The sequence below is a fragment of the Gymnoscopelus braueri genome (genome assembly GCF_963280865.1).
Source record: "Gymnoscopelus braueri genome assembly, chromosome: 18".
Taxonomy (NCBI): Eukaryota; Metazoa; Chordata; class Actinopteri; order Myctophiformes; family Myctophidae; genus Gymnoscopelus; species Gymnoscopelus braueri.
This window is the reverse complement of record NC_137618.1, coordinates 14,146,128-14,170,594: the sequence shown is the minus strand read 5'-3', so window position 1 is coordinate 14,170,594 and position 24,467 is coordinate 14,146,128. Positions and strand designations below refer to the sequence as shown.

General features: G+C 41.7%; 2 protein-coding genes across 3 annotated transcripts; both read left to right on the top strand.

The window, feature by feature from the left end:
• Positions 1–616: 616 nt before the first annotated feature.
• asb1 (ankyrin repeat and SOCS box containing 1) lies at positions 617–24,042 on the top strand. Of its 2 annotated transcripts, XM_080456662.1 has the most exons (6): positions 617–868; positions 4,622–4,760; positions 5,971–6,270; positions 15,794–16,179; positions 17,532–17,666; positions 23,986–24,042. In XM_080456662.1, the coding sequence occupies exons 1-5, from the start codon at positions 769–771 to the stop codon at positions 17,660–17,662; spliced, it is 1,056 nt and encodes a 351-aa protein (XP_080312788.1). In that variant the 5' UTR covers positions 617–768; the 3' UTR covers positions 17,663–17,666; positions 23,986–24,042. The 2 variants fall into 2 exon arrangements, with proteins under 2 accessions (XP_080312788.1, XP_080312787.1); XM_080456661.1 differs by lacking the exon at positions 23,986–24,042 and having other exon boundaries at positions 17,532–17,685.
• Positions 9,698–12,265, top strand: LOC308105771 (kelch domain-containing protein 3-like; the record flags this gene model as incomplete). Its single annotated transcript, XM_080456700.1, has 2 exons — positions 9,698–10,759; positions 12,245–12,265. 2 exons carry the CDS (start codon positions 9,698–9,700, stop codon positions 12,263–12,265), a joined length of 1,083 nt encoding a protein of 360 aa, XP_080312826.1.
• Positions 24,043–24,467: the final 425 nt, after the last annotated feature.

The window sequence follows — 24,467 nt, the reverse complement described above, 5'->3', positions numbered from 1 at the left end:
TCAATACTGCCATGTAGAAATACTCTGTTACAAGTGAAAGTCCGGAATTCAAAATGAAAGTACAAAAAGTATTGGTATCAAAATGTACTTAAAGTACCAAAAAGTAGAAAGTTTACTCATTATGCAGAGTGTCCCATTTCACCCATTTACTATGAATCACCCCATTCTTTTAAAATGTATAATAATCTGCGCCACAATGCCTCACATTGATTATGAGCTTGTAGATCTGCTATTTTCAAATGTCAAATGGCCGAAATGTATAGGGCTGAAATGGTTAATGTATGTTTTGTAACAATATTCTAAATCTACAAAGTAACTAGTAACTAAAGTTTTCAAATAATTATAGTGGAAGTGGAGTAAAAAAAAAAGACATACATTATTTTTCTTTTCTTTTTTTTACTTAAGTACAGTACTTGAGTAAATGTACTTAGTTACTTTACACCACTGGCACAAATTAGAAAAAGTGTGTGATGTGTTTTTATTTTTTTTCCTTCCCAAACCCACGTTTGGGAAAACGTTTAAAGGGGAAGGAGGCGTCGTTCTCCTTTAAATCTTTTCCAAATAGGAGGAGCAGCAGCCATCCAGGAAGTCTAGCAGCACCACACACACTCTGAAACCTTCACGTTTGTTTACATTCTCCCTGCCCGTTGATATGTTCTGTTCTGTTGCATCATTTACACGCTGATCATCATCACGACCCTCTGGGCTTCTTCTAGTTCCAATTCAAAGGTCTTGATCACAGAATAACTAAACTAGAGACGCTGATCGATGGCCGACGGGTCAGACAGCGATGTTGACGAGCCGCCCAGCAGCAGTTTATTACCTCCTCTGATCACTGTGTCTGATCTACCCACTGCTACAGCTGCAGGTAATAATCACTAATGAATGAATGAGACCTACCCACTGCTACAGCTGCAGGTAATGATCACTAATGATTTTATGAGATCTACCCACTGCTACAGCTGCAGGTAATAATCACTAATGAATGAGTGAGATCTACCCACTGCTACAGCTGCAGGTAATGATCACTAATGATTTTATGAGATCTACCCACTGCTACAGCTGCAGGTAATAATCACTAATGAATGAGTGAGATCTACCCACTGCTACAGCTGCAGGTAATAATCACTAATGAATGAGTGAGATCTACCCACTGCTACAGCTGCAGGTAATGATCACTAATGATTTTATGAGATCTACCCACTGCTACAGCTGCAGGTAATGATCACTAATGAATGAGTGAGATCTACCCACTGCTACAGCTGCAGGTAATAATCACTAATGAATGAATGAGACCTACCCACTGCTACAGCTGCAGGTAATAATCACTAATGAATGAATGAGATCTACCCACTGCTACAGCTGCAGGTAATAATCACTAATGAATGAGTGAGATCTACCCACTGCTACAGCTGCAGGTAATGATCACTAATGAATGAGTGAGATCTACCCACTGCTACAGCTGCAGGTAATGATCACTAATGATTTTATGAGATCTACCCACTGCTACAGCTGCAGGTAATGATCACTAATGAATGAGTGAGATCTACCCACTGCTACAGCTGCAGGTAATGATCTCACTAATGAAAGAATGAGATCTACCCACTGCTACAGTTGCAGGTAATGATCACTAATGAATGAGTGAGATCTACTCACTGCTACAGCTGCAGGTAATGATCACTAATGAATGAGTGAGATCTACTCACTGCTACAGCTGCAGGTAATGATCACTAATGAATGAATGAATGAGATCTACCCACTGCTACAGCTGCAGGTAATGATCACTAATGAATGAATGAATGAATGAATGAGATCTACCCACTGCTACAGCTGCAGGTAATGATCACTAATGAATGAATGAATGAATGAGATCTACCCACTGCTACAGCTGCAGGTAATGATCACTAATGAATGGAATGATGCTTTATTGCAGTGGTTTGCAACCTTGCAACCAGCCAAGGACCCCTAAATTGATATACATTTGGCCGCGGACCCCCCCCCCAACTGAAAATATGTTGTGCCAGGGACCCCCAGAAGCAAAGATTTGTGTTAAAATGTTCGCTTTAAATTCAATCTATTCAAAGATGTGCACGAATCTTCAAGATTTTTCAAAAATAGCAGATCTACAAGCTCATAGCGCGGCACTCGGTGCCGCGCTATGAGCTTGTATATCTGCTATTTTTGAATAGACAAAGTATAAAAGGTTAAAATTATTGTGATGCTACATTAACCCATTTTGCTGGGGACCCCCTGGAAACCCCCTCAAGGACCCCTGGGGGTCCCCGGACCCCACTTTGACAACCAAGGCACTAATGAATGAATGAATGAATGAGAAGGAATCATGCTTTATTGCAGTGGGTTTCAACCTTTTTCATGCCAAGGACCCCTAAATTGATATAAATTTGCCCGCGGACCCCCATCTGAAAATGTTTTGTGCCAGGGACCCCCCAGAAGCAAAGATTTGGATTAAAAATGTGCTTTAAAAAAGATATATATAGCTGGTAGATCTGCTATTTATGAATAGCCAAAGCTAAGTGGTTAAAATGATTGTGACGCTATGTTAACTCATTTTGCTGGGGACCCCCTAGTTACCTTCTCAAGGACCACTGGTGGTCCCCGGACCACTGATTGAGAACCACTGCTTTATTGCTTTCTTACGAATCCAAGTGCAAGCGGTGTAACAGACATAGCAGTGGCGGAAAAAAGTACTCACAAGTAAAAGTATCAATGCCGCAATGTAGAAATACAAAAATGTTACAAATAAAAGTCAGGGATTCAAAATGTTACTTGAGTAAAAGTACTTGAGTATTGGTATAAAAATGTACTTAAAGTAGCAAAAGTAAAAGTACTCATTATGCAGAATGTCCCATTTCACAAGTTTCCAAATGTATAAAATGTATAAAAATCTTTAGAAAATTGCGATGCATTGTGAGCTGTGAGCTGATGTTTTGTAATAATAATCCAAATCTTTTCAAATAATTTTAGTGGAGTAAAAGTACAATATTTGCCTCTGAGATGTAGTGAAGTAGAAGTAAAAAATACTGCAAATTGGAAATACTCCAGCAAAGTAAAAATAAAAAAACTCAAAATTGTACTTAAGTACAGTACTTGAGTAAATGTACTTAGTTACTTTACACCGCTGGCAGTCAGCATGAAGCTGCAATAACAGCAGCAGAGGCATGGCATGGCTGCATGGGCGGGGTGGTGGTTCTGTTTTCTGCCCCTAGGCTGTGTGCATGGGCTGAAATCATGCCATATGAAACTGGCTAAAGCTTGTAAACATTTAATCTTAGGATATTAAACGGGGGGATAAAACATAAGTATGTTTAAGGGGGCTAGGCCATAAGAGTTCAATGTCATTCAGGTTGAAAACCTGGGGGAGGGGCTGGGATGTTTTTTTTTTAACTATGCTAACAATTGTATGATCTCATACAGTGTTTGACTTTTTTTGGTATTTATTATTATTTAGAGTAGCCAATAACACAGTTTTTTCTCCCGAAGTTAGTCGTTATTCCAATTAATTCCTCCCCACACACATTTCTGTGTTTTCACTGCTGTTGCATCCTACTGCCAGTGAGCCCCCACTGGGGAGGACGCAGGGCCTTCTTCCTCCTCCCTACTCTTCCCGCCCAACACTCCCTGCTGACAGGTGCCGCCCCAGCCCCAGCCCCAGCCCCAGCCCCAGCCCCAGCCCCAGCCCCAGCCCCAGCCCCAGGTGTGTTCTCATAGACGCTCGACAAAGCCGGAGGTACCACGGTGGATTCGAACCCACAACCTCTGTGGTGTCAATGTGGGCAGGGACTTTACCACTGCGCCACCCCGAGCACCTAGTGTCTGAACTTCTGTAGGCCAGTGGTTCTCAACCAGTGGTCCGGGGACCACCAGTGGTCCTTGGGGAGGTAACAGGGGGTCCCCAGCAAAATGAGTTAACATAGCGTCACAATCATTTTAACCACTTAGGCTTTGGCTATTCAAAAATAGCAGATCTACAAGCTCATAGCGCGGCACTCGGTGCCGCGCTATGAGCTTGTAGATCTGCTATTTTTGAAAAATCTTGAAAATGTGTGCAAATCTTTGAGAGTATATATATTTTTTAAAGCACATTTTTATTCAAATCTTTGCTTCTGGGGGTCCCTGGCACAAAACATTTTCAGATGGCGGCCCGCGGCCAAATGTATATCAATTTAGGGGTCCTTGGCATGAAAAGGGTTGAAAACCACTGCTGTAGGCCATTCACAACGGCATCTGATTAAATGACATGTTTTGGGATATCATTACAGCCAATGGGCCCGATTCACTAAGCTGGTCGTAAATGTCAGTGTAAATAACAGTGTAAATAAAGTGACTAAAGGAGGGTGTATTTATCTCTAATCAAAAAACGACGTGCAATTCACGAAGGGGTGTGTAAATCCCTGATACAGTATGTGCGGAACTGCGGATCACAGTTGTTCCTCATTTTTGCCTGAAGGTCAGAGGCGCGTTCCGTATGAAAGATCCTTTGCATTGAAAGATCCTTTGCACCCATTTAAGACCATGAAGCTGTTTACACTCAAAATATGAGTGTAAACAGCTTAGTGAATCGGGCCCATTAATGTCTCTTAACCGCTCCTGTCCACACCAGGCCGTAACCTGAAGGAATGGCTCCTGGAACAATTCAGCGACACGCCCTCAGAGCAACAAGACATGCGCCTCCACAACGCGGCCTATGTGGGAGATCTGGACACCCTGAGGAACCTTCTACAGGAAGACTGCTTCAGACAGTGAGGGAGACAAACATTATGTCAGATGAGCGTGTGTCTTTATGCCTCTTTATGCAGTGGTTTTTCAAAGTGAGGTCCAGGGTAACCCTCAGGGTTCCTTGTGGGGTGGTTTCCAAATGGACCATTACGGGTCTATTTGGTTCCATTTCAGTGGCGTCGGTTCAGCAAAAGCTAAGGTATGGCAAGGTTAGGGTTGCCAACTCCCAGAGATTAAAATAAGGGACACCTATCCTGGGCGCGCCTCCGGAAAAAAAATTGGGGGTCAAACCCCCCAAAATGCATAGAAAACTATGCATTACACCTATAACTCAATACAAACACAATGGTCTTAGCATTAGGCTACTATTCATGATTTAAAAAAATATATATATATTTTTGGAGCCAAGGTATGGCACCTGCCCTACCTTGCCATACCCAATTGACGCCCCTGTTCCATTTATACTCTCTCAGAGGTATAGGGATCCTTAAAATTTAAACTTTTGAGAACCACTGCTCTAATGCTCCCAAATGACCTTGTAATTGGAACAAAATAACTAGATAGATGGAGGGAGATAGATATGTTTTTTTTTTAAATAATACTCATAACCTTTAAGTTTGATGTGTGTTTACCAGAATACTGCACAAATAGAATAAGTAACATGGCTAAATGATGGGTAAGAAATGGGAGCTAGTGACTGTAGAATAGGCTAAGCCAAGGGTCTTCAACAGGGGGTCCGGGACCCCTAGGGGGTCCCCAGAGTTAGTACAGGGGGTCCGCCAAATCTTTGTGTGATATGATTTATCTTTTTACCTTAACCACTTGAACCCTAGCATCCCTTTTCTGAGGAGAATTTTCGCCCCAAAATAGCAGATCTACAAGCTCACAACGCCTCGCAGCGCGAGGCGTTGTGAGCTTGTAGATCGGCTATTGTAGATCGGCCGAGCTTGTAGATCGGCTATTGTAGATCGGCTATTTTATATCAGGTATAGGTGTAGAGGGAAAAAAAGAGCAGACCAAGTAAAGGAAAAAAGTATCATCTGAAACACAATTTTATACAATATAGAGGGGGTCCCTGCTTCATCTCTCTCTCAGCTAGGGGGTCCTTGGCCTGAAAACGTTGAAGACCCCCTGGGCTAAGCAATACTTTGTCTTTGTTGGATTCTCGTCGACCGAGAACCTGCCGTTTTCTTTCCTACTAAACTACGCCAAACCATCCCTTGTCGTCGTCAGGCGTATCAATGAGAAGTCCGTGTCGTTGGGCTACTTGTCCTGCACTCCCCTGCGCATCGCCGCCACGGCCGGCCACGCCGCCTGCGTGGCGTTCCTGATCGCCCAGGGCGCCAAGGTGGACCTGGTGGACGTGAAGGGCCAGACGGCGCTCTACGTGGCCGTCGTCAACGGCCACCTGGACTGCGTCCGCGTCCTCCTGGAGGCCGGGGCGGACCCCAACGGCAGCCGGCACCACCGCAGCACGCCGCTCTACCACGCGGCGCGGGTGGGGAGACTGGACGTCTTGCAGGAACTCGTCAGGTGAGGGACCGGCATGAAGGGCGTTACTATGGCATTGGTTCTCAAAGTGGGGTCCGGGTTCTCAAAGTGGGGTCCTGGTACTCCTTGGAGGGGTACCAGCAAAATTAGTTAATATAGTGTCACAATCATTTGAACCACTTTAACCATATTTATAGTTTGGCTGTTCAAAAATAGCAGTTATAAAAGCCCAGGCTCAGACGGCTATACAAACGAATTCTATAAAAAATGTGCAGACTCTGTCTCCCCTCTTCTATTACGAGCCTATGAACACTCATTTCGGACAAAAAAACTGCCTGAGACTTGGGGCGATGCCGTAATTACAGTAATTCATAAGGAGGGGAAGGACCCCACAATGTGTGGCTCATATCGGCCTATATCCTTATTGAACTGCGACTTAAAAATACTGACAACAATTTGGGCCCGCAGATTGAATTCGATTATTGCTAAATCATACATCCTGATCAAACAGGGTTCATTACAGGCAGATACTCTGGTAATAATATACGCAGGCTCTTGAATGTGATGACGTACTCCCAGAAGGAACATAAAGAGCTAATGATTTTGGGGCTCGATGGCGAGAAGGCTTTCGACAGAGTTTCTTGGGAGTTTTTACTGCAGTTACAGTGTATGTTTGAGGAATGAGGATACATAGTGTACATTCTTCTGTTCTTTCATGCTTGTATATTTCTCTTTGATTACTTCTGATTTTTATCTTATTTTTTGTCTGTCTTTTGTTTTGCTTTACTTTTCTCATTCTTTTGTTGCTGCTGTCTCATGGGAGACAATGTGAAATATTGTACTGAAAGACTGTATTGTGAATATGAAGCATTATTATGCATAAATGTATTGTCTCTCCTGATAATAACAATAAAAACAAAAAAGCAGTTATACAAGCTCATAGCGTGGCACAGAGTGCACTATGAGCTTGTAGATCTGCTATTTTCAGAAAAATCATGATTTCTTTTTGAAAATCTTTGAATATATATATTTTTTAAAGCGAACATTTGTAACTTGTAAATCTTTGCTTCTGGGGGTCCCTGGAACAAAATATTTTGAGATGGGGGTCCGCGGCCAAATACATATCATTTTGGGGGTCCTTGACACGAAAAGGTTTGAGAACCACTGGTCTATGGGACATGCCGTTGTCATGGGTTCAAATCCCTGTCGCATGTCAGTCCCTCCATCACTCTGTTGGCTGTCATTGCTTTATTGAATTGAACTGAATTGACATCTTTATGGACCATGCTTGTATTTAAAAAAAAAATCACACCCAGTGTGAAGTGGGCGGTGTGGTCATCACAGTGGTCATCACAGTGATGGAAGCTCACTTAAAAAAAAAGTAGTTTTTTTGAAGTGCATAGTCCTATTTATAGGTTATTAGTTTCATCATGTGTCTCGCTAGCCAATCACAGTGCTGAATAGAGTCAGCCAATAGAGTCAGCCAATCACAGTACAGCTAGGGGTGTACTAATGTAGAGGGGTGTACTATTATGGGCCAATCACAGTGCAGGAAAGGGTGTACTAATGAGGTGTCCCAACCCCACTTATAGGGGCGGCTACACCGCCCAATAATATACATTTGAAAATCGATAGGTTTGAATGGATCGATCCTACGTGTTTTTTTGGGGGGGGGCATTTGTAATAGCCCTACTATGCAGCCTTCAAATCTAGGCCTGTATTAAGCTGGTCGGAGCAATGATCACCGAGTTATGGCCGTTTGAAGTTTTAAACACTGCTTAAGCACCGGTGCGCTTGTGGCTTCTGGGGCCCCAGACAGGGTCCCTGGGGGGCAGACGTGGCCCCTGGTGTGACTATTGTCCTGGTAGACCCCTGAACAGTGATTGTGGCAGGTTTTGTATGGAATCAGAATCAGCTTTATTCACGGGTCTGTTGGGTTATGAGCTATATGGAGTGTGAAGGCATGTGTCTTATGTGACTGGCTATGTTCTTTTTTTATTGCATTGAAATACTGATGGTGTTGATGAACTGTGGAACTGGACGACCCCCCCCCCCTCCCTATCTTTTTTGTTTGTTTTGTTAAGGGTATATCTATGTCTTTTGTTGTTTGTGAAAATGTTTAAATATCACTAAAGACATATATATACATATATATATATATATATATATATACATATATATATATATATATATATATATATATATATATATATATATATATATATATATATATATATATATATATATATATATATATATATATATATGTGTGTGTATATATATTGTGGAGTCTCGCTACGAGACCGCCTGGCAGGTAAGCGTCTCACCATGGGGAGACAGTGGAGGAGAGACAGAGAGAAGACCAGGAGACAGCGCTGTAGCCTAGGCTGCGTCATCGAGGGGCGGTACCTGCCACTCTACCTCCTCGATCAGCCCCAACTCAGGGCACCTGTGTGACAGGCCGGGCGTTGGCTACAAACACTCTCTGCTCTGTCTCTCTCACTAGTATTCTGACTCTCCATGGTGAAGGACGGGCAGCCAGGCGGTAAGACAATACTCCACTATTTCCTTTCCAAAGCTCTGTGTTTGATAAGTGAAATGTACGCTAAGGTTATGTTTCTTATATGTTATAGGCACCGTATGGAACTTATTAAAAAGCCTGTGATGTGAGGACAGAACGAGGCCTGCCCCTTTAAAGATGTGATCCACTGTATAAACAATGCTCTCTGAGCCTAAGGTGTGAGCCGGAGCGCCACTCCCCCCCCCCCCCCCCCCCCCCCCCCCTCAAAAATGTGTCGCACCTTGCTGAATAATTGATGTCTGGACTGAGCCCCAAACCGGGGAAGAACTTTGGTTAACAATTATTCACCGTGCTAGATACTTACCTTGATTTTGATTTGAACGTTATGCAGTAACTCTGTGCCATTCTTTGAATGAAAACCCATGTTTGGGCTTGTACCACCACTGTATGACTCTTGGCTTTGATCGATACCCCACAATATATATATATATATATATATATATATATAATAACTTTATTCACAGGTTTATAGGTGTAAATAAGTGGGTGAAATATGTTTTTGTGCAAGCTTCAATGTGTTTTGTTGTTTTCAGAAAGAAGAAAAGAAGGATAAGGGACAGGGAGAGCCAGGAGAAAACAAAATAGTAAATAAAAATGAATGTCAAGGAGAGGCAACAATCTAAGTGTTGCCTTTTTTATTATTATTACTTTTTTTTTTTTACTTTGTTGCCTAATCGTGTTAAAAATGCATTCATTCATGTCATTAATTATGATGATTTGCCCAAATATGTAGTTCCACACTGATGTCATTAATTATGCTTATACTTTTGCCCAAATAAGGAGTTTTGTTTCTGTGGCTGTACCAATATAAGTGTTAGCGTGTGGAACATCACTGCATTGTTTTACAGAGACTTGAAGACTTCACTTTCAACCTCTTTGTTGTTCAAAATGAGCCACTGGACCTTGGATCTGAACAGAGGATCAAAGAGATCCTACGATAATGCTGTAGCAGTGGAACACAATCTGTACTCATTTGGAGGGTACTGTAACTTCAACTTGAAAGACAGGGACCAGATTGCAGTGAATGTCTTCAATACAGTATCTTTGAGATGGATTCAGTTGCCTCCTGTGACAAATGGAAGAGGGGAACATCCACCTGAGGTTCCCTCCAACTGTGTGCTCCACACAGCTGTGCTCATAGAAGATATCGTCTACATCTGGGGGGGTGAAGTTAATTTTCAGATAGAGGAGCATGCTGACTTGATATATGTCCAGGGGGACGACTCCAACATGCTTTATGCATTTGATGTCGACACCCACAGATGGTTAAGGCCCAGTGTTTCTGGGACAGTTCCAGAGGGGAGGATTAACCACTCAGCCTGTGTCTTGGGGAAGGTCATGTATATCTATGGAGGAAACAACCACCTGACTGGAGACGCTAATGACATGTACAAGTTGGACACCACCACAATGGTCTGGTCTTTAATTAACACCACAGGCACTCCACCACCTGTTTCATCACGTCACTCTGCCACCATCATTGGGACAAAGATGTTTGTATTTGGGGGCGATCCGGACCAGGACAACAACATCAGAGTGTTTGACACAGAGACCAACTGCTGGCTGAGCACGCCTTCTGCACAGCTTCTTCCAGAAGGACGCTGGGGTCACTCAGCCTTTACCTACAATGGAGAGCTGTACATATTTGGTGGATACAACAGTCATTTGAAGCAGAGATTAAACGATCTTTGGAAATTTAGTCCAGAGACCTTCTCCTGGAAGAAGGTTGAGCCCAAGGGGAAACGCCCATTTCCGATGGCTTGTATGTCCTGTTGCATGGTGGGAGATCGTATCATCCTCTTTAGAGGACACAGACACAAACCCAGTGTCCTGTACATGCTAGACTTGAATCCTGGTTTGAAGATGTTATGTAAGCTAGCAGTTATTCAGTATGGTCTGGAGCAGTCAGAACTCCCACACGACATCAGGTGGGAACTGGCAGCCATGACGGCAACGGAGAAAATAATGCAATCCGCCAAAGACAACCATGTTGTCTTTGGCGGATTGCATTATTTACTCTGTCTAGTACTCTGTCTAGTACTCTGTCTAGTACTTGTCTAGTACAGTGCTTCCCTTGATCGGCACCCATCTGTGGGTCGCAGACACAATTTTATGGGTCGCTTTTTTCAGTTTCCTAAATGTGTTAATATTAAACAAATTAAAACATTTTCAGAAACTTAACACAAAAAAGTCAAAACATTCTATAAGACAATATAAAATAAGAAGAAATTAAAATAGCTAGATCTGCTATTTTAACTAGTTTGGGTCCTGGGGAGACATCACATTTATTTTTTGGGTCTCAAGTTAAAAAGTCTAGAATACCGAAATTGAATGAATGCGTTTACTATTGATTACATTTTTCTGTATATCTCTGCTACCCCTCCTCAAAACACACACACACACACACACACACCCACATAATGATATATTATTAATTTAGTGTTTTTTAGCCCATAGGCCTGCATACAAATAATTACAAAAATGTGCACAAAAAACTATGACTAATCATTAAATGCCTGCTACACATCATAGCAATAACATGTTTTCCTTTTGTATAATTCTTTATTATTATTATTATTGTCTCCGCCGGAGGTGGAGAGTATGTTTTCGCTTCGTCCCGCCGTGTGTTAGCATGGCCCCTAGCCAAGCTAACATTGGTCAAGCTCCACGTGTCAATATGTTGACACCAATGCCTTTGATTGGCTAGAGGGACGCATGACGAAATAAAATCCTATAAATAGGTGTGTCACTTCAAAAGGCTATTTATGTCAATACAACTCTATGGGGTGGAGTCCAAGACGATTCAAGGTTGGACCAAATCTTGGGGACACCCCTTGGGGCTGTCTTTGGAGCTGGTCTGACTGAGACGCGTCGAGACAGCATGTAGTGCGGAAAGGAATGAGACCATACCGTCGTGACGTCAATTACGTCACAAGAAAGTCGAAGATTACTAGATATCTAAAAACACAGATTATACACAAAACTAAAACAGGATCTTGTTTCTTGAGTCGTAAACTTCATTAAAATAAGATCTGGTTGTTGTTATGGAGCCTGTGAAGGAAATGGAGCCTGATTCCATGGAGATGAAAAAAAGAAGACATCCTTCTGCAACCCCAGCCAGCAGCTGAGGAACTGACGATAATGAATCCCACACCTTCCCCTCCAGCCAATGCAGAACCCGCCTCCACAGATCCCCCCCCCCCCCCCCCCCCCCCCCCCCCCCCCCTCTGCTCCAGAGAACAGGTAGAGAAGATGGAAGAAGAGAGGGTTGCTTCTTCTGAGGTGGCCAACGTAGAGGAGGCTGTCGCAACTGCCAGGCCTGAACTTGAGGCCAAGTTCAGTTTATGGAGATAAATGCAGACATCCTTCTGGAGCCCTATCCTGCTGAGGAGCCCACAGTGATGAGTCCCACTCCTCTTCCCATCCCCAACACAGCCTCCATTGATCCTCCATTGATCCAGGCTGGCATAATTAAGAATAGTGAGGTAAGACAGGATCAATCAGTCTTCATTGGAACAGTACCGTCCGTGCGTGTGTGTGTCCCTCTGAGAACACCTAACATTGGTCAAGCAAAGGCGCAGAAGGCCAAAGCTAAGAAAGCATGCTCATCTACAACAGTAACACAGAAGAGGACTATAGAGTTGAATTGATCCCACAACAAGGCCGAAGTCTTAATACTGTAACAATTGGCCACCTTGATCAAATACATTATGTAGCACTAGAGAAAACTGACATAGATCAAACACACACCAATCAACTGCTGAAACTGTTCGAGACAATGAAGATGAAGAAGACAGACAAGCATTTGAACAAACCAGTCAATTACGACGACTCCCATATATGACACATTGCTTCAAGAAGAACATTCTTTAGATGCAGACACTACATATTCAGTCGCCCCTGCAGAACACCAAAAACCACGCGCATTCTACCAAGACGACCCGTTCTACCAAGACGACCCGTGCTATTAAAATAGCACGGGTCTGCTGGCGGAGACTTGTGCTCCGAGGAGCACATTTTCTAGTTATTATTATTATTATTTTTTTATTTTTTTTTATTATTATCTGTCATTGACTGTGTTGTACAAACGTTATGTTTAAATGTCAGGTTACAAAAGAGGGTATTATGTCATTTGAAAAAAAGGAGTTTGTGTTAGGGGTGTGCCGATATATCGTCCCGCGATATATCGCGATACGTTTTCGTGACGATATGTATCGTTTTGGGAAAAAAAATATCGTTTAAAAAAAAAAAAAACATTTTTTTTTTTTTTTTTTTTTTTTTTTTACAATAATAATAATCAGGCATGCAAACAGCCCCGAGGTGAAAAGGGTGACAACATGTTGGGTTTTTTTCGGGTCAGGTGTCACACTATTGCCCTATTTGGATTCAAAACGGCTATTGTAGCTGAAAAGCTACAAGTTCGCATATCTGAATAATGCAAAAACAGAATTATTTGTTTGCATTTGCTTTTTTTCTCCCCCCATATATTTTTCATAATAAAAAAAGTGCGTATCGTATCGTATCGAAATCGTATCGAAGTTGTGAGCCAAATATCGTATCGTATCGTTTGGTGAAATTAGTGTATCGGCACACCCCTAAGTTTGTTACTATTCTATTCCATTGGTTCTCAAAGTGGGATCCTTGGGGGGGTACCAGGGGGTCCCCAGCAAAATTAGTTAATAAAGCGTCACAATCATTTTAACCACTTTATCCGAATTTTATACCTTGGCTATTCAAAAATTGCAGATATACAAGCTCTGTGCCGCGCTATGAGCTTTTAGATCTGCTTCTAATAAAGAGAGTTACAGATAGCCAACAGTCGATAGCCAACAGTAAGCTTAGCTAAGCCAATAATAAACCCCGTTCTCCACGCAACGCCTGGCACGAACGTCTCTCGAAGCCCTGCCTATCACTTATCCCTGGCTCTGTGTTGTTATTCATGTCCTCACTGTTTTGCCTGATTCACTCACTGCCTTTTTTGCTTTTATTTTAACTAGAAACCTCTAGTCCCAACCTCACGACCCACCTGCTGTCAAATAGAAAGCCCCTCTTGAGGTCAAACTTCCTGTATCTGGTTGCTATGGCAACCTGTCAGATCAGGCTGAGGGTCTGATAGGCAAATCAGAAAATCAATCAACCCGAGAGTCTGATCACTGATCGAGGTGGGGTAAGATGCCTAAATAATAGCCAGAGCTCTGATCAATAGTCTATGACAGGTCTAGGAGGCATGTGGAGTGATCCTGTGCTTGCGAATCCCGGACTAACTTCGGAGCTTTTGTCAATTATAGTAGTAGTAGTAATAATATATGTATATATATATATATTATAGTAGTATAAGATAAGAGAGCTAAAAGATAAAAGATAAGATGTTGTTTTATCCTTTTGCTTTTCTTTTTTGCTTCATTGTTAAATTAGTTGTACTTTTTCTGTATTTGTATTCTTGCTCTGTAAAGCACTTTGAGCTGCATTTCATGTCATGAAAGGTGCTATACAAATAACGTTTATTATTATTATTAAGGAGTCTAGAAGAGAAGCCTAGAACCGAGGCCTTCGCCTCAGACCTCAGGATTCAGAAAATCCTGTGCCTCCTTCTCCGGACCTTTTTTCGATTCTCTGGATCCGTAAAGCTCCTCCCAATTGCTGTTTGGCACATTCAATCAAGGGGTCATCTGAATTTCACACCCCAAACCTGGGACCGTTTGGACTATCGCTCCCCGAGCTATGCTCCCGGACAGAGATTCTTTACACAGATTAAAAAATAAATATATATATATATATATATATATATTTTATTTTTTTTGGGTCTCAAGTTAAAAAGTTAGGGAACCCCTGGTCTAGAATACCGAAATTGAATGAATGCGTTCATATATTTATATATATATTTATATATATATATATATATATATATACACACATACACACACACACATACACACACACACACACACACACACACATATATATATATATATATATATATATATATATATATATATATATATATATATATATATATATATATATATCGTTGGTGTCGGGCAGAAACCAGATAACTCCATGTTTCCTCTCTTGCATTTTTTCACATAAATCAGTGCTATTGAACACCCTTTACGTCTATGTGTTGATTAAAAAAATCACACCCAGTGTGAAGTGGGCGGTGTGGTCATCACAGTGGTCATCATAGTGATGGAAGCTCACTTTAAAAAAAATCACACCCAGTGTGAAGTGGGCGGTGTGGTCATCATAGTGGTCATCATAGTGATGGAAGCTCACTTCCCAAAAAAATTGATTTTTTGGAAGTGCATAATCCTATTTATAGGTTATTAATGTCATCATGTGTCTCGCTAGCCAATCACAGTGCTGAATAGAGTCAGCCAATAGAGTCAGCCAATCACAGTACAGCTAGGGGTCTACTAATGGGCCAATCACAGTGCAGGAAACTAATACTAATGAGGTGTCCCAACCCCACTTATAGGGGCGGCTACACCGCCCAAAAATATTGATTTTTTGAAGTGCATAAACCTATTTATAGGTTATTAATGTCATCATGGGTCTCGCTAGCCAATCACAGTGCTGAATAGAGTCAGCCAATCACAGTACAGCTAGGGGTGTACTAATGAGACAATCACAGTACAGCTAATGAGGTGTCCCAACCCCACTTATAGGGGCGGCTACACCGCCCAAAAATCACACCCAGTGTGAAGTGAGCGGTGTTATTTAGCAACAACAGTGATGGAAGCTCACTTAAAAAATAAAGTAATTTTTTTGAAGTGCGTGGTGCTATTTATAGGTTATTAATTTCATCATGCGTCTCGCTAGCCAATCACAGTACTGAGCAAAGGGTGTGAATGGAGTCAGCCAATCACAGTGCAGCGAAAGACACATTTTCACGACGGTCTTTTCACGACGGTCCCAAACCCACTTATAGGAGCGGCTACACCGCTCAAAAAAAAAAAAGACTTAACACAAGGTGACGCCCTCCAGGTTCCATGCAGACGTCGACGTGGACCATCAGCTGGGTCCCCGACCGCTCTTCAGCGCCCGCACCCTCAACACCCTGGTGGTGTGCCCTCTGTACATCAGCGCCGCCTATCACCACCTCCCCTGCTTCAGGCTGCTGCTGCAGGCCGGCGCCCAGCCGGACTACAACTACACGGGCCCCGTCTGCCAGGAGGCCCTGACCCGAGGCCTGGCCTCCTGTCTGCTGGACGCCGTCCTCCGCCACGGCTGCGAGACCTCCTTCGTCCAGCTGCTGCTGGACCACGGGGCCGACCCGGCCCTGGTGCCCTGGGCCGAGACGGGCCTGGCGGAAGCCAACCGGGGGGCTTCGGTGGATCCAGAGGCGCTGGGGGTCTTCATGGAGGCTAGGAGTGAGTTCACTGTTGTTATCGGAGGGCTTGTGACAGTTTGAGACGCCGGTGTGTGTATACTGTAGATGCAGTAGTCTTGCTGGTGGGGACAAGATCATTTCTTAACCCTTAGGTTAAAGGGTCTACACCATGAATTTCATTTTTTTGGGGGTTTTTAGTATTTTTTGGGCTCCCCAGTGTCTCTTGTAGCCCAAAAAATATTTTTTTTTAACATTCAGTCATTCATTCTCATTTCAGAGATTTTCAGAACGGGCGTGTCTGAACAGGCCATTTCAGAATGTGCAATGCAAGTGATGTCACTTGCATTGCCATTGCATTGATGCTGGCCAGACAGAATTGCTCAGTAGCCCCCCCCTGCCCAAGAGGACGTTTTGGTATTGCAGCTGAAAGTGCTGTATAAGCCAGAGACAATTGACTTGGGATGAGTATATCTGAGTGATGATTTAGGCTCAAACCTTTTGAAAAAGGTTTGAGGGACATACACCATACTGTATGATATTAAATATCAAATGTTTTTTTTAAATTCATGGTGTAGATCCTTTAAAAGACAGGGCAACGGATCATTTAAATGCTGGAAATTGCTGGCTTATGCATGTTATAAATAATATGAAAAACATTAAGCCCTATTCAAAACATTTTAAAAATAACTGATTTACAAGAACACAACAAATTGTGAGCTTGTACATTTTCATCTGGCATGCTCAAAATAGGTATACCATGTTGAAAGTGGTTAAAAGAGCACATTAGTCTTCACTAATGCTAAATATAAGATGGCACCATTTCTGTCAACTCACTCTGCGTCTCATTGGTGGGCTATAGAGAGAAACCTGCCTACCAATAACATAATCGATGCGGATTCCAAGCTAATTGAAACTACAGCCTTTCTCTTCCTTGAAAGTTAGCATTCACAAATAGAAGCCATAGTTCTTGCAGAAAATTTTAATAAAGAAAGTTTGAAATGTTGTTTTTGAAAATCCCAAACTGCCTACAGATGATGTCACTGCGAGGCAGGTTTCTAAACTACCCACAGACCTCTTCTGAGACACAGAGCGAATGTAGACATAAATAGTGCCATCTTATATGAGCATTTGTGAGGATCAATTATATGAAGATGAAGGTGGAAATGGTCCTTTAAAAATTGGGACACAGGCTGCATAATTGCTGATACCGTCAAAAAGTCAAATAATGGCCGACAACATATCGATCTGGCTCTAATCGACTGCCTCGTTCAAGGCAGTCAGACAAGACGGTAGCTTCATGTTCACATTTCCATAGAGACAGTTCTTTTTTTGTGCCATGTTTGAGAAAAGAGTTCCAAAGTTAAAAATAAATCCCTTATTTTGTCTTCCCAGGATGTCCTCATAGACTGACCCACCTGTGTCGGATCAGGATACGCAGAGCGATGGGCAAGAGCCGTCTGAACCACATGACATCACTACCGCTCCCCGACCCCATCAAGAGGTTCCTGCTCCATCAGAACTGACAGGGTGTGTCCCTCTGCTCCTCCTTAACCCATTGAGACCTGAGAAGATTCTAGAAATGTCTTCTAAATCCTAACAGTTTTTTGAAAAAAATCTAAAAAAAATATTTTCGAGATTTTTCAAAAATAGCAGATATACAAGCTCGTAGCGCGGCACTCGGTGCCGCGCTATGAGCTTGTATATCTGCTATTTTTGAATAGCCTAAAGAAATCTAAAAGTGACACAGATGCGTTCCAGGTATCAATGGGTTAAGAGTCTGACATCAGCCAACAGATTTCTGCCTGGTCTGACTCAAACCATAAACCTTTCTTTTTTTTAAAAGATTTATTTTGGGCATTCTATGCGTTTATTCAGTTAGGACAGTAAACAGAGGGACAGGAAGGAAGGAAGGGCGGGAGATGACATGCATTAAAAAGTGCCTCGGGTCAGATTCAAACCTGGGTCAAGACTATAGCCTTATTTATGTGGTATGCGCTCTTACTCTGTGATCCACAACCATAAACCTTTTGTGTCGAGCTTATAACCATTCCTGATGGATAAAGCTTTGTGACTACAGCCTGAAAATGCTAATCACTCACTTTCTAATCATCTTATCAGAAAAAGCATTAGAATAACATGTAACCCGGTTATCTTAATAGATGACACTTTGATCTTCTCCTCCCCAAATGAGCTATTTTAATTTAATTCATTAGCACTTTTTTTTAGCTGCGTACTGCAGTGAGAAGCACTGACTAAAATGTATTTACAGTAGAGTCCAAACTATGCCGGATTATTGAGTACGATCTAAATTTTGAAGAGTCCTAGCCCACCGAGACCAATGTTTTGTCTGATATTAAATAAAAAAGTGAAAAATGTGTAATCAGTTTGAAAAACTGAGATTTCATGTTGTGAGCTTGTAGATCTGCTATTTTTGATTGTTTTATTTTTTTGGTCAAGTCATTTATGAATGACTTGACCAAAATAGGAACGCCAGGGTGAAAGTGGTTAAAAATCGGGACACATCGGCTGCAAATTGGCTGATACCGACATCATCGAAAAAGCAATATCTATCAATCTGGCTCTAATTTATAGTTCTATAATCTGAAGCAGAGAAAGCATTTTATGCTGTGGCTCCGTGATACACTTCAACTAGATAACTTGTCCTTGCTCTACACTGACTGCAACAGTAGTAAAGGCTTATTATAAGCGATACAAGGGTCAAAGTACCCAGGCATTTGTTCTCACTCATTAACTTAGCTCACAATGTAGTATGTTTAGATGGTTGGATAGCATGCTAGCACCCCTAAAATGCCTTAAAGGTATCATGACATTCATTTTCACTTTTTTTATTTTCAATGTTTTATTTGGGGTTTTATGACCTCAATTACACCCAAAAAACCTGAACTTAGAACATTCAGTGGATTTTCTGTGGTCTGGGGTTTTCTGAATAATTAGGCTGAAAAGTAATCTGAGCTTGGCCCTTCGACAGTGAGGTCACAGTCGATTAATCCCGCCCACTCTCCTCCTTGCCCCTCCCCTCCCCTATCCTTTCCTTTGGGGGGGGCGGAGCAGAGGCGATGATTGACAGGCAAAATCCCTCACCAGCGACACCCGCAGGCAAAGATTTCTTTTTTCATTGCAGTTGAAAAGGCTTTAGAAATGTGAGAGAAAAACACCTGCCATTGATCACTGGAATGGAATTTTCACTTAAAACTTTTTGTACACTTTTGAAGGACCAGGACAAAGACTTTGAATGTGGTGTAAAAGTGAATGTCATTAAACCTTTAAAAGTTAATTTCATTCATTTCAAACACTGATTATGTCAAACAGACTGTCCGACTGTGATTGAAGACCCATCATGGTTGAGGATTTCAAATGTCAGAGATTGAATGGCTGATTTCATTGATGGATAATCCCTTTTGTATAAAAACTGCCACAAAGATATATCAGTCCGATGTGATACCAACATAAACTTAAATACTGGGAGACGATGACAATCTGGTATGGAAAATGAAGTAATTTACTTACAATCGTGATTTGAATGATATCTATGAGAAATGAAATTCCTCTGACCCAGATGGTTGGCTTCACTGTGAGCCTGTTTTACCAAATCTGTTTTTGGTTGCTGCCGTTTTGCTATTTTTGCAAGTATTCATGGTATTTCCTTGTATATACTTAACTGTATTGTACTGAAGTGTCCATACACATTGCTTTGTATGTCTGATCTCTGATCATAAACGTGATCATATGACTGAGCATAAATGTGCAAATACTATAGCAAACACTACTATATCTTGGGCATTTTCTATGTACAACTGCATAGTGTACATTTACAGATGAAGGTCATTGTAGTAGACTCAGATTGTACCGTTACGTCCACAAAGTAGCATAGAGCTTGTGCCCAAGGCGCACAAATGGTCAAGTCAAAATCTCAAGGCACACCTGTATTCATAGCAAAAATCTACAGTACAAGCTCACAACGTGTCACGGTGCATCGTGAGGTTGTAGAATGTAGATGCTGTTTCTGAACCCCAATTTCAAAATGTCACCCATTATGACGTGTACAAAATAGGGATGCTAGTTTTAGTTTTAAAAAATATTTTTTGGGGGTATAGAATTGACCTCTGTATTGGGAAATGAGTGCACACAAAGTACTAATAGTGAGTAGGCCTACTAATTGTTAATTCAAGCTTATTCTATTACTCTAGTTATATTACAATAATGTGTGGTTGTCACAAAATCCCACAGCACGCCATTTGGTAACCACTGGTCTAGACTATAGGGCATGTGGAGAGAAGCAATAAAAATGAACCGGGGTGAAGGAGTCAAGGGCAACAAAAATGTACAAAATGACGAAGAATGGATTTACAAACTTAGGGAATTAACAACACCAAACACTTATATACTGAAACTGAACAGAAAACTACTTGGGATTAAAGGTCCTTGCATACCAGGGGTGTTTTTGTGCAAAAAAATTGCTTGAATTAGTTTTTTCTTGTGTGTACAGTATACACAAGTTGAGACCTTGTGGATCGGCTATTTTAAGTGTAGAGATTTCATAGGGTTTAAGTGGTTAAAGACAAGTGTCTGAAATACTAAATAGTTGCAGGTTGAATGTATGAATGCATGGGGATGCATCTACAATGGCCACCAGTGTACAATGTACTGTAAGTGTTGAGATGTCCTCTCCCAAAATGAGATTATTGTTCATGCTTCCTGTGTCTGTTAGCCATCTCCCTGAGTAAACATGAAAGAATTATTCGTTCTCCTTTTTTCCTCACAACCTCTTCCAAGATCTGTTTTATAGTCCAAACTTGTCCTTGCCTCTGTCATGGACAAAGCCTGTGTGGAGCTGTGTGCTTTGGTTAAATCTAGAAAAACAACAATCACCTCAGTGTAAATATCAGGGCGACACGACGCACAGCTGGTGCAGCAGGCCTTTGATCTGGACGAGCGTCGGTACACTTCACGTAGCTAATCAGTTCTGGAGGGTAATTCTACTCACTCATATATATTTTTTGGTTCTGAGTTGTCATCTGTTCAGTGGTGGGAAAAAGTACTCAAATGTTTTACTTAAGTAAGAGTATCAATACTGCAACGTAGAAAATACTTTGTTACAAGTGAAAGTCCGGAATTCAAAATGTACTTGAGTAGAAGTACAAAAGTATTCGTATCAAAATGTAGTTAAAAGTACCAAAAGTAGAAAGTAATCATTATGCAGAAGATCCCATTTCCCCCACGTTTTCAAATATAAAAATCTTTTGAAAATGGCTGATCTACAAGCTCACAATGCGTCACGATCATTGTGAGCTTGTAGATCGGCTATTTTCAAATAGCCAAAGTTTAAATAGGGCTGCTGAAGGGGTTAATTCACGTTTTGTAATAACAATAAAAATCTACAAAGTAACTAGTAACAAAAGTTTTCAAATAATTGTAGTGGAGTAAAAGTACAATATTTGGATCCGAGATGTAGTGGAGTAGAAGTAAAAGTATTGGAAATTGGAAATGCTCAAGTAAAGTACAAATAGGCCTACCTCAAAATTGTACTTAAGTACAGTACTTAAGTGAACGTACTTGGTTACTTTACACCACTGCATCTGTTTGCATACCTCATTGAGTGATGCGGTAGGATTATTTAAACCAGGGATCTCCGGAATGAGAAGCTGACCCTTTGTGGATAAAGTGTATATCCTCCGTCTCCCTCTGGCCTGGTGCCAAAATGTCCCCCCTTGCAAGGCACAAACCATGTATGTCCCAAAAAAAAGCAGTTTTTCAGGGATCAAGGAGAGATTCTTTCACCCGCGTATCGTTTTAAACATACGCAAAGATTTACAAGGTTTTCATGGATCCATAAAACTCACTGAACACATAAATGACTCCATAAAAATGATGGAGTCATGATGTGCTTTTACTCTCCAAACCAATCAAAACTGCACAAATCGCTGTACTTTTTTAAATAAGCAAATGTATCGTGTATCGTGTATGACAAAGGGACAGCTACGGGTATCCTGCCGTATGTTGAAACGGAGGCGTCCATTTTTCGATACTCAAAAATAGACTATTTATGTTGTTTTTCCCGCAGTCATCGTGATGAACAGCAGGGATGCAAAGGGGAGCAGAGGGCTCCAGGCTCTACAGCCTCACCACGGGCCTCCAGAGGCTCACATCATGGATGATGACACAGCCAAGCTAAGCTCACTGATAGAGAACACAGCTCCTATGATCTGCTATGGGGTGGATGTGAAATGGGTTTTCTCACGATTGTTGTTAGAATTTGGAACGCGTCTCTCACTTTTTCCTCTGTCGTCTCCCTCTGTTTCTCTTTCTTTCTGCGGTTCTCTCTCTCTCTTATTTGTGCTATTTCCGAGGTTGTGCGGTTAGAGATGCCATGGCGAGGTGTCTGACGCTCTCTGTTCGGAGATTGCCCCTGTAGGAAATGAACAGTGGTGGAAAAAGTACTCAAATGTTTTACTTAAGTAAAAGTATCAATACTGCAATGCAGAAGTACTCCGTTACAAGTAAAAGTCCGGAATTCAAAATTTGCTTGAGTAAAAGTACAAAAGTATTGGTATCAAAATGAACTTAAAGTACCAAAAGTAACTACATCCCGTACTAAAATGTTTGAAAATAGCAGATCTACAAGCTCACAACGCGTCGCATCGCGACGCGTTGTGAGCTTGTAGATCGGCTATTTTCAAATAGACTAGTTATAAAATATGGCTAAAGTGGTTAATGTATGTTTCATAATATTATAATTTATATTTGAAAAGTAACTAGTAACTAAACTAAAGTTTTCAAATAATTGTAGTGGAGTAAAAGTACAACATTTGCCTTTGTGGAGTAGAAGTAAAAGTATTGGAAATTGGAAATACTCAAGTAAAGTACAAATACCTCAAAATTGTACTTAAGTAAATGTACTTAGTTACTTTCCACCACTGCCTGTAGGAAATGAATGGAGTTGAATGATAGAGGATTGAGTTGGACAGGAGGTGTTTGTTATCATTGTGGAACTGCTGAATGGGCCTGGGTGTAGTGACAGTCGAGGAAACCGCGTCTTGGTGAAAGGCTCTGGCCCAAACACCCCGTGGAAAAACCAGGGGCCTGGGAACCACTGGACTTTGCCAGTGGAACCAGCAGGGATCAGCAGCACTCCAGAAAAAATGTGGTTCTGGTGTCCAAATGGTTCTGGCAACGACAAGAAGGGGGAACTTGTCTTTCTCAAAGAGCCATGGGAAGAGTGGAGGATTTTTACAAACATGTTGCATATTGCATACGCTCTCAAGAGGTGCCAAAATGTGTGTGCGTGCATGTGGGTGGATGCAACTTAGGCGGAATTTCAGAAAGAAAATAGAGAAAATAGAGAAAATAGAGGGTGACCCTATTTCAAAAGTAATACAAATGGCATATCTACAATCTCACAGCGCGCCTCAATGTTATGTATTGTGAGCATGTAGATCAGTTATTTCTCCTTTATTTTGGAAAATAAAGGAGAAACAAAAATATGTTGAAAGTGGTTCATGAATGTGAATGTTGCAGACAAGAAAACTGGTGTCTATAACAAATGTCACGTGTCACCGATCTCGTATCAGATAAATCTGCAAAAAAAAGAAAAACTGAGGTGGAGAAACTACGCATAAGATCTGAATTGGAGGTCAAATGTGAATTCTAGGCGGTAGCAATTGCTATCCCCTCTGATGATGCCCCTGATTCAACTGAACCTGTGTACAGTATGGGTGTTTGCAAAAAATGCTGTCACTGTGAGGTCTCTAGATGGCACTGTCTTCCTTTCATGCATTGCAATAATATTGTCTGTTGCTCTCTCTCTCTCTCCTCTCTCGCTCTCCAGTCTGTCTACCCCCCCCCCCTCCCCAGTCTGGTACAGAGAACTCAGCTGGAGATCTCAGCATCTGCCCTCAATAGCCTCATCCCTTCAGATCTCATTAAGGCAAGTCTTTCATTAACAGAACACACACGCACAAACACAGACACGCAGTCAAAATGAGCTCCTCTGCGCCAGCGTAAAGCGACACAGCGATTGGACAGTTGGTAAACCACTATCTTCCTGTGGGTAGTTTCCACTGCGAGGGGTTTCTCTTTCAAGTCCAGTTTATATCCCCTACTTTATGTAGGGTAGAGCCTCCCCATCAACACACACACACACACACACACACACACACACACACACACACACACACACACACACACACACACACAATTTATAGTAAGACAGCTTTGTATTGGAAGTTCCACTGATCAAAAACACGGCACTCTTTGTTGCATTTTCTTCCAAAACAATATATTTGCTGTGGAAAGTGTTGATGGCCCCAA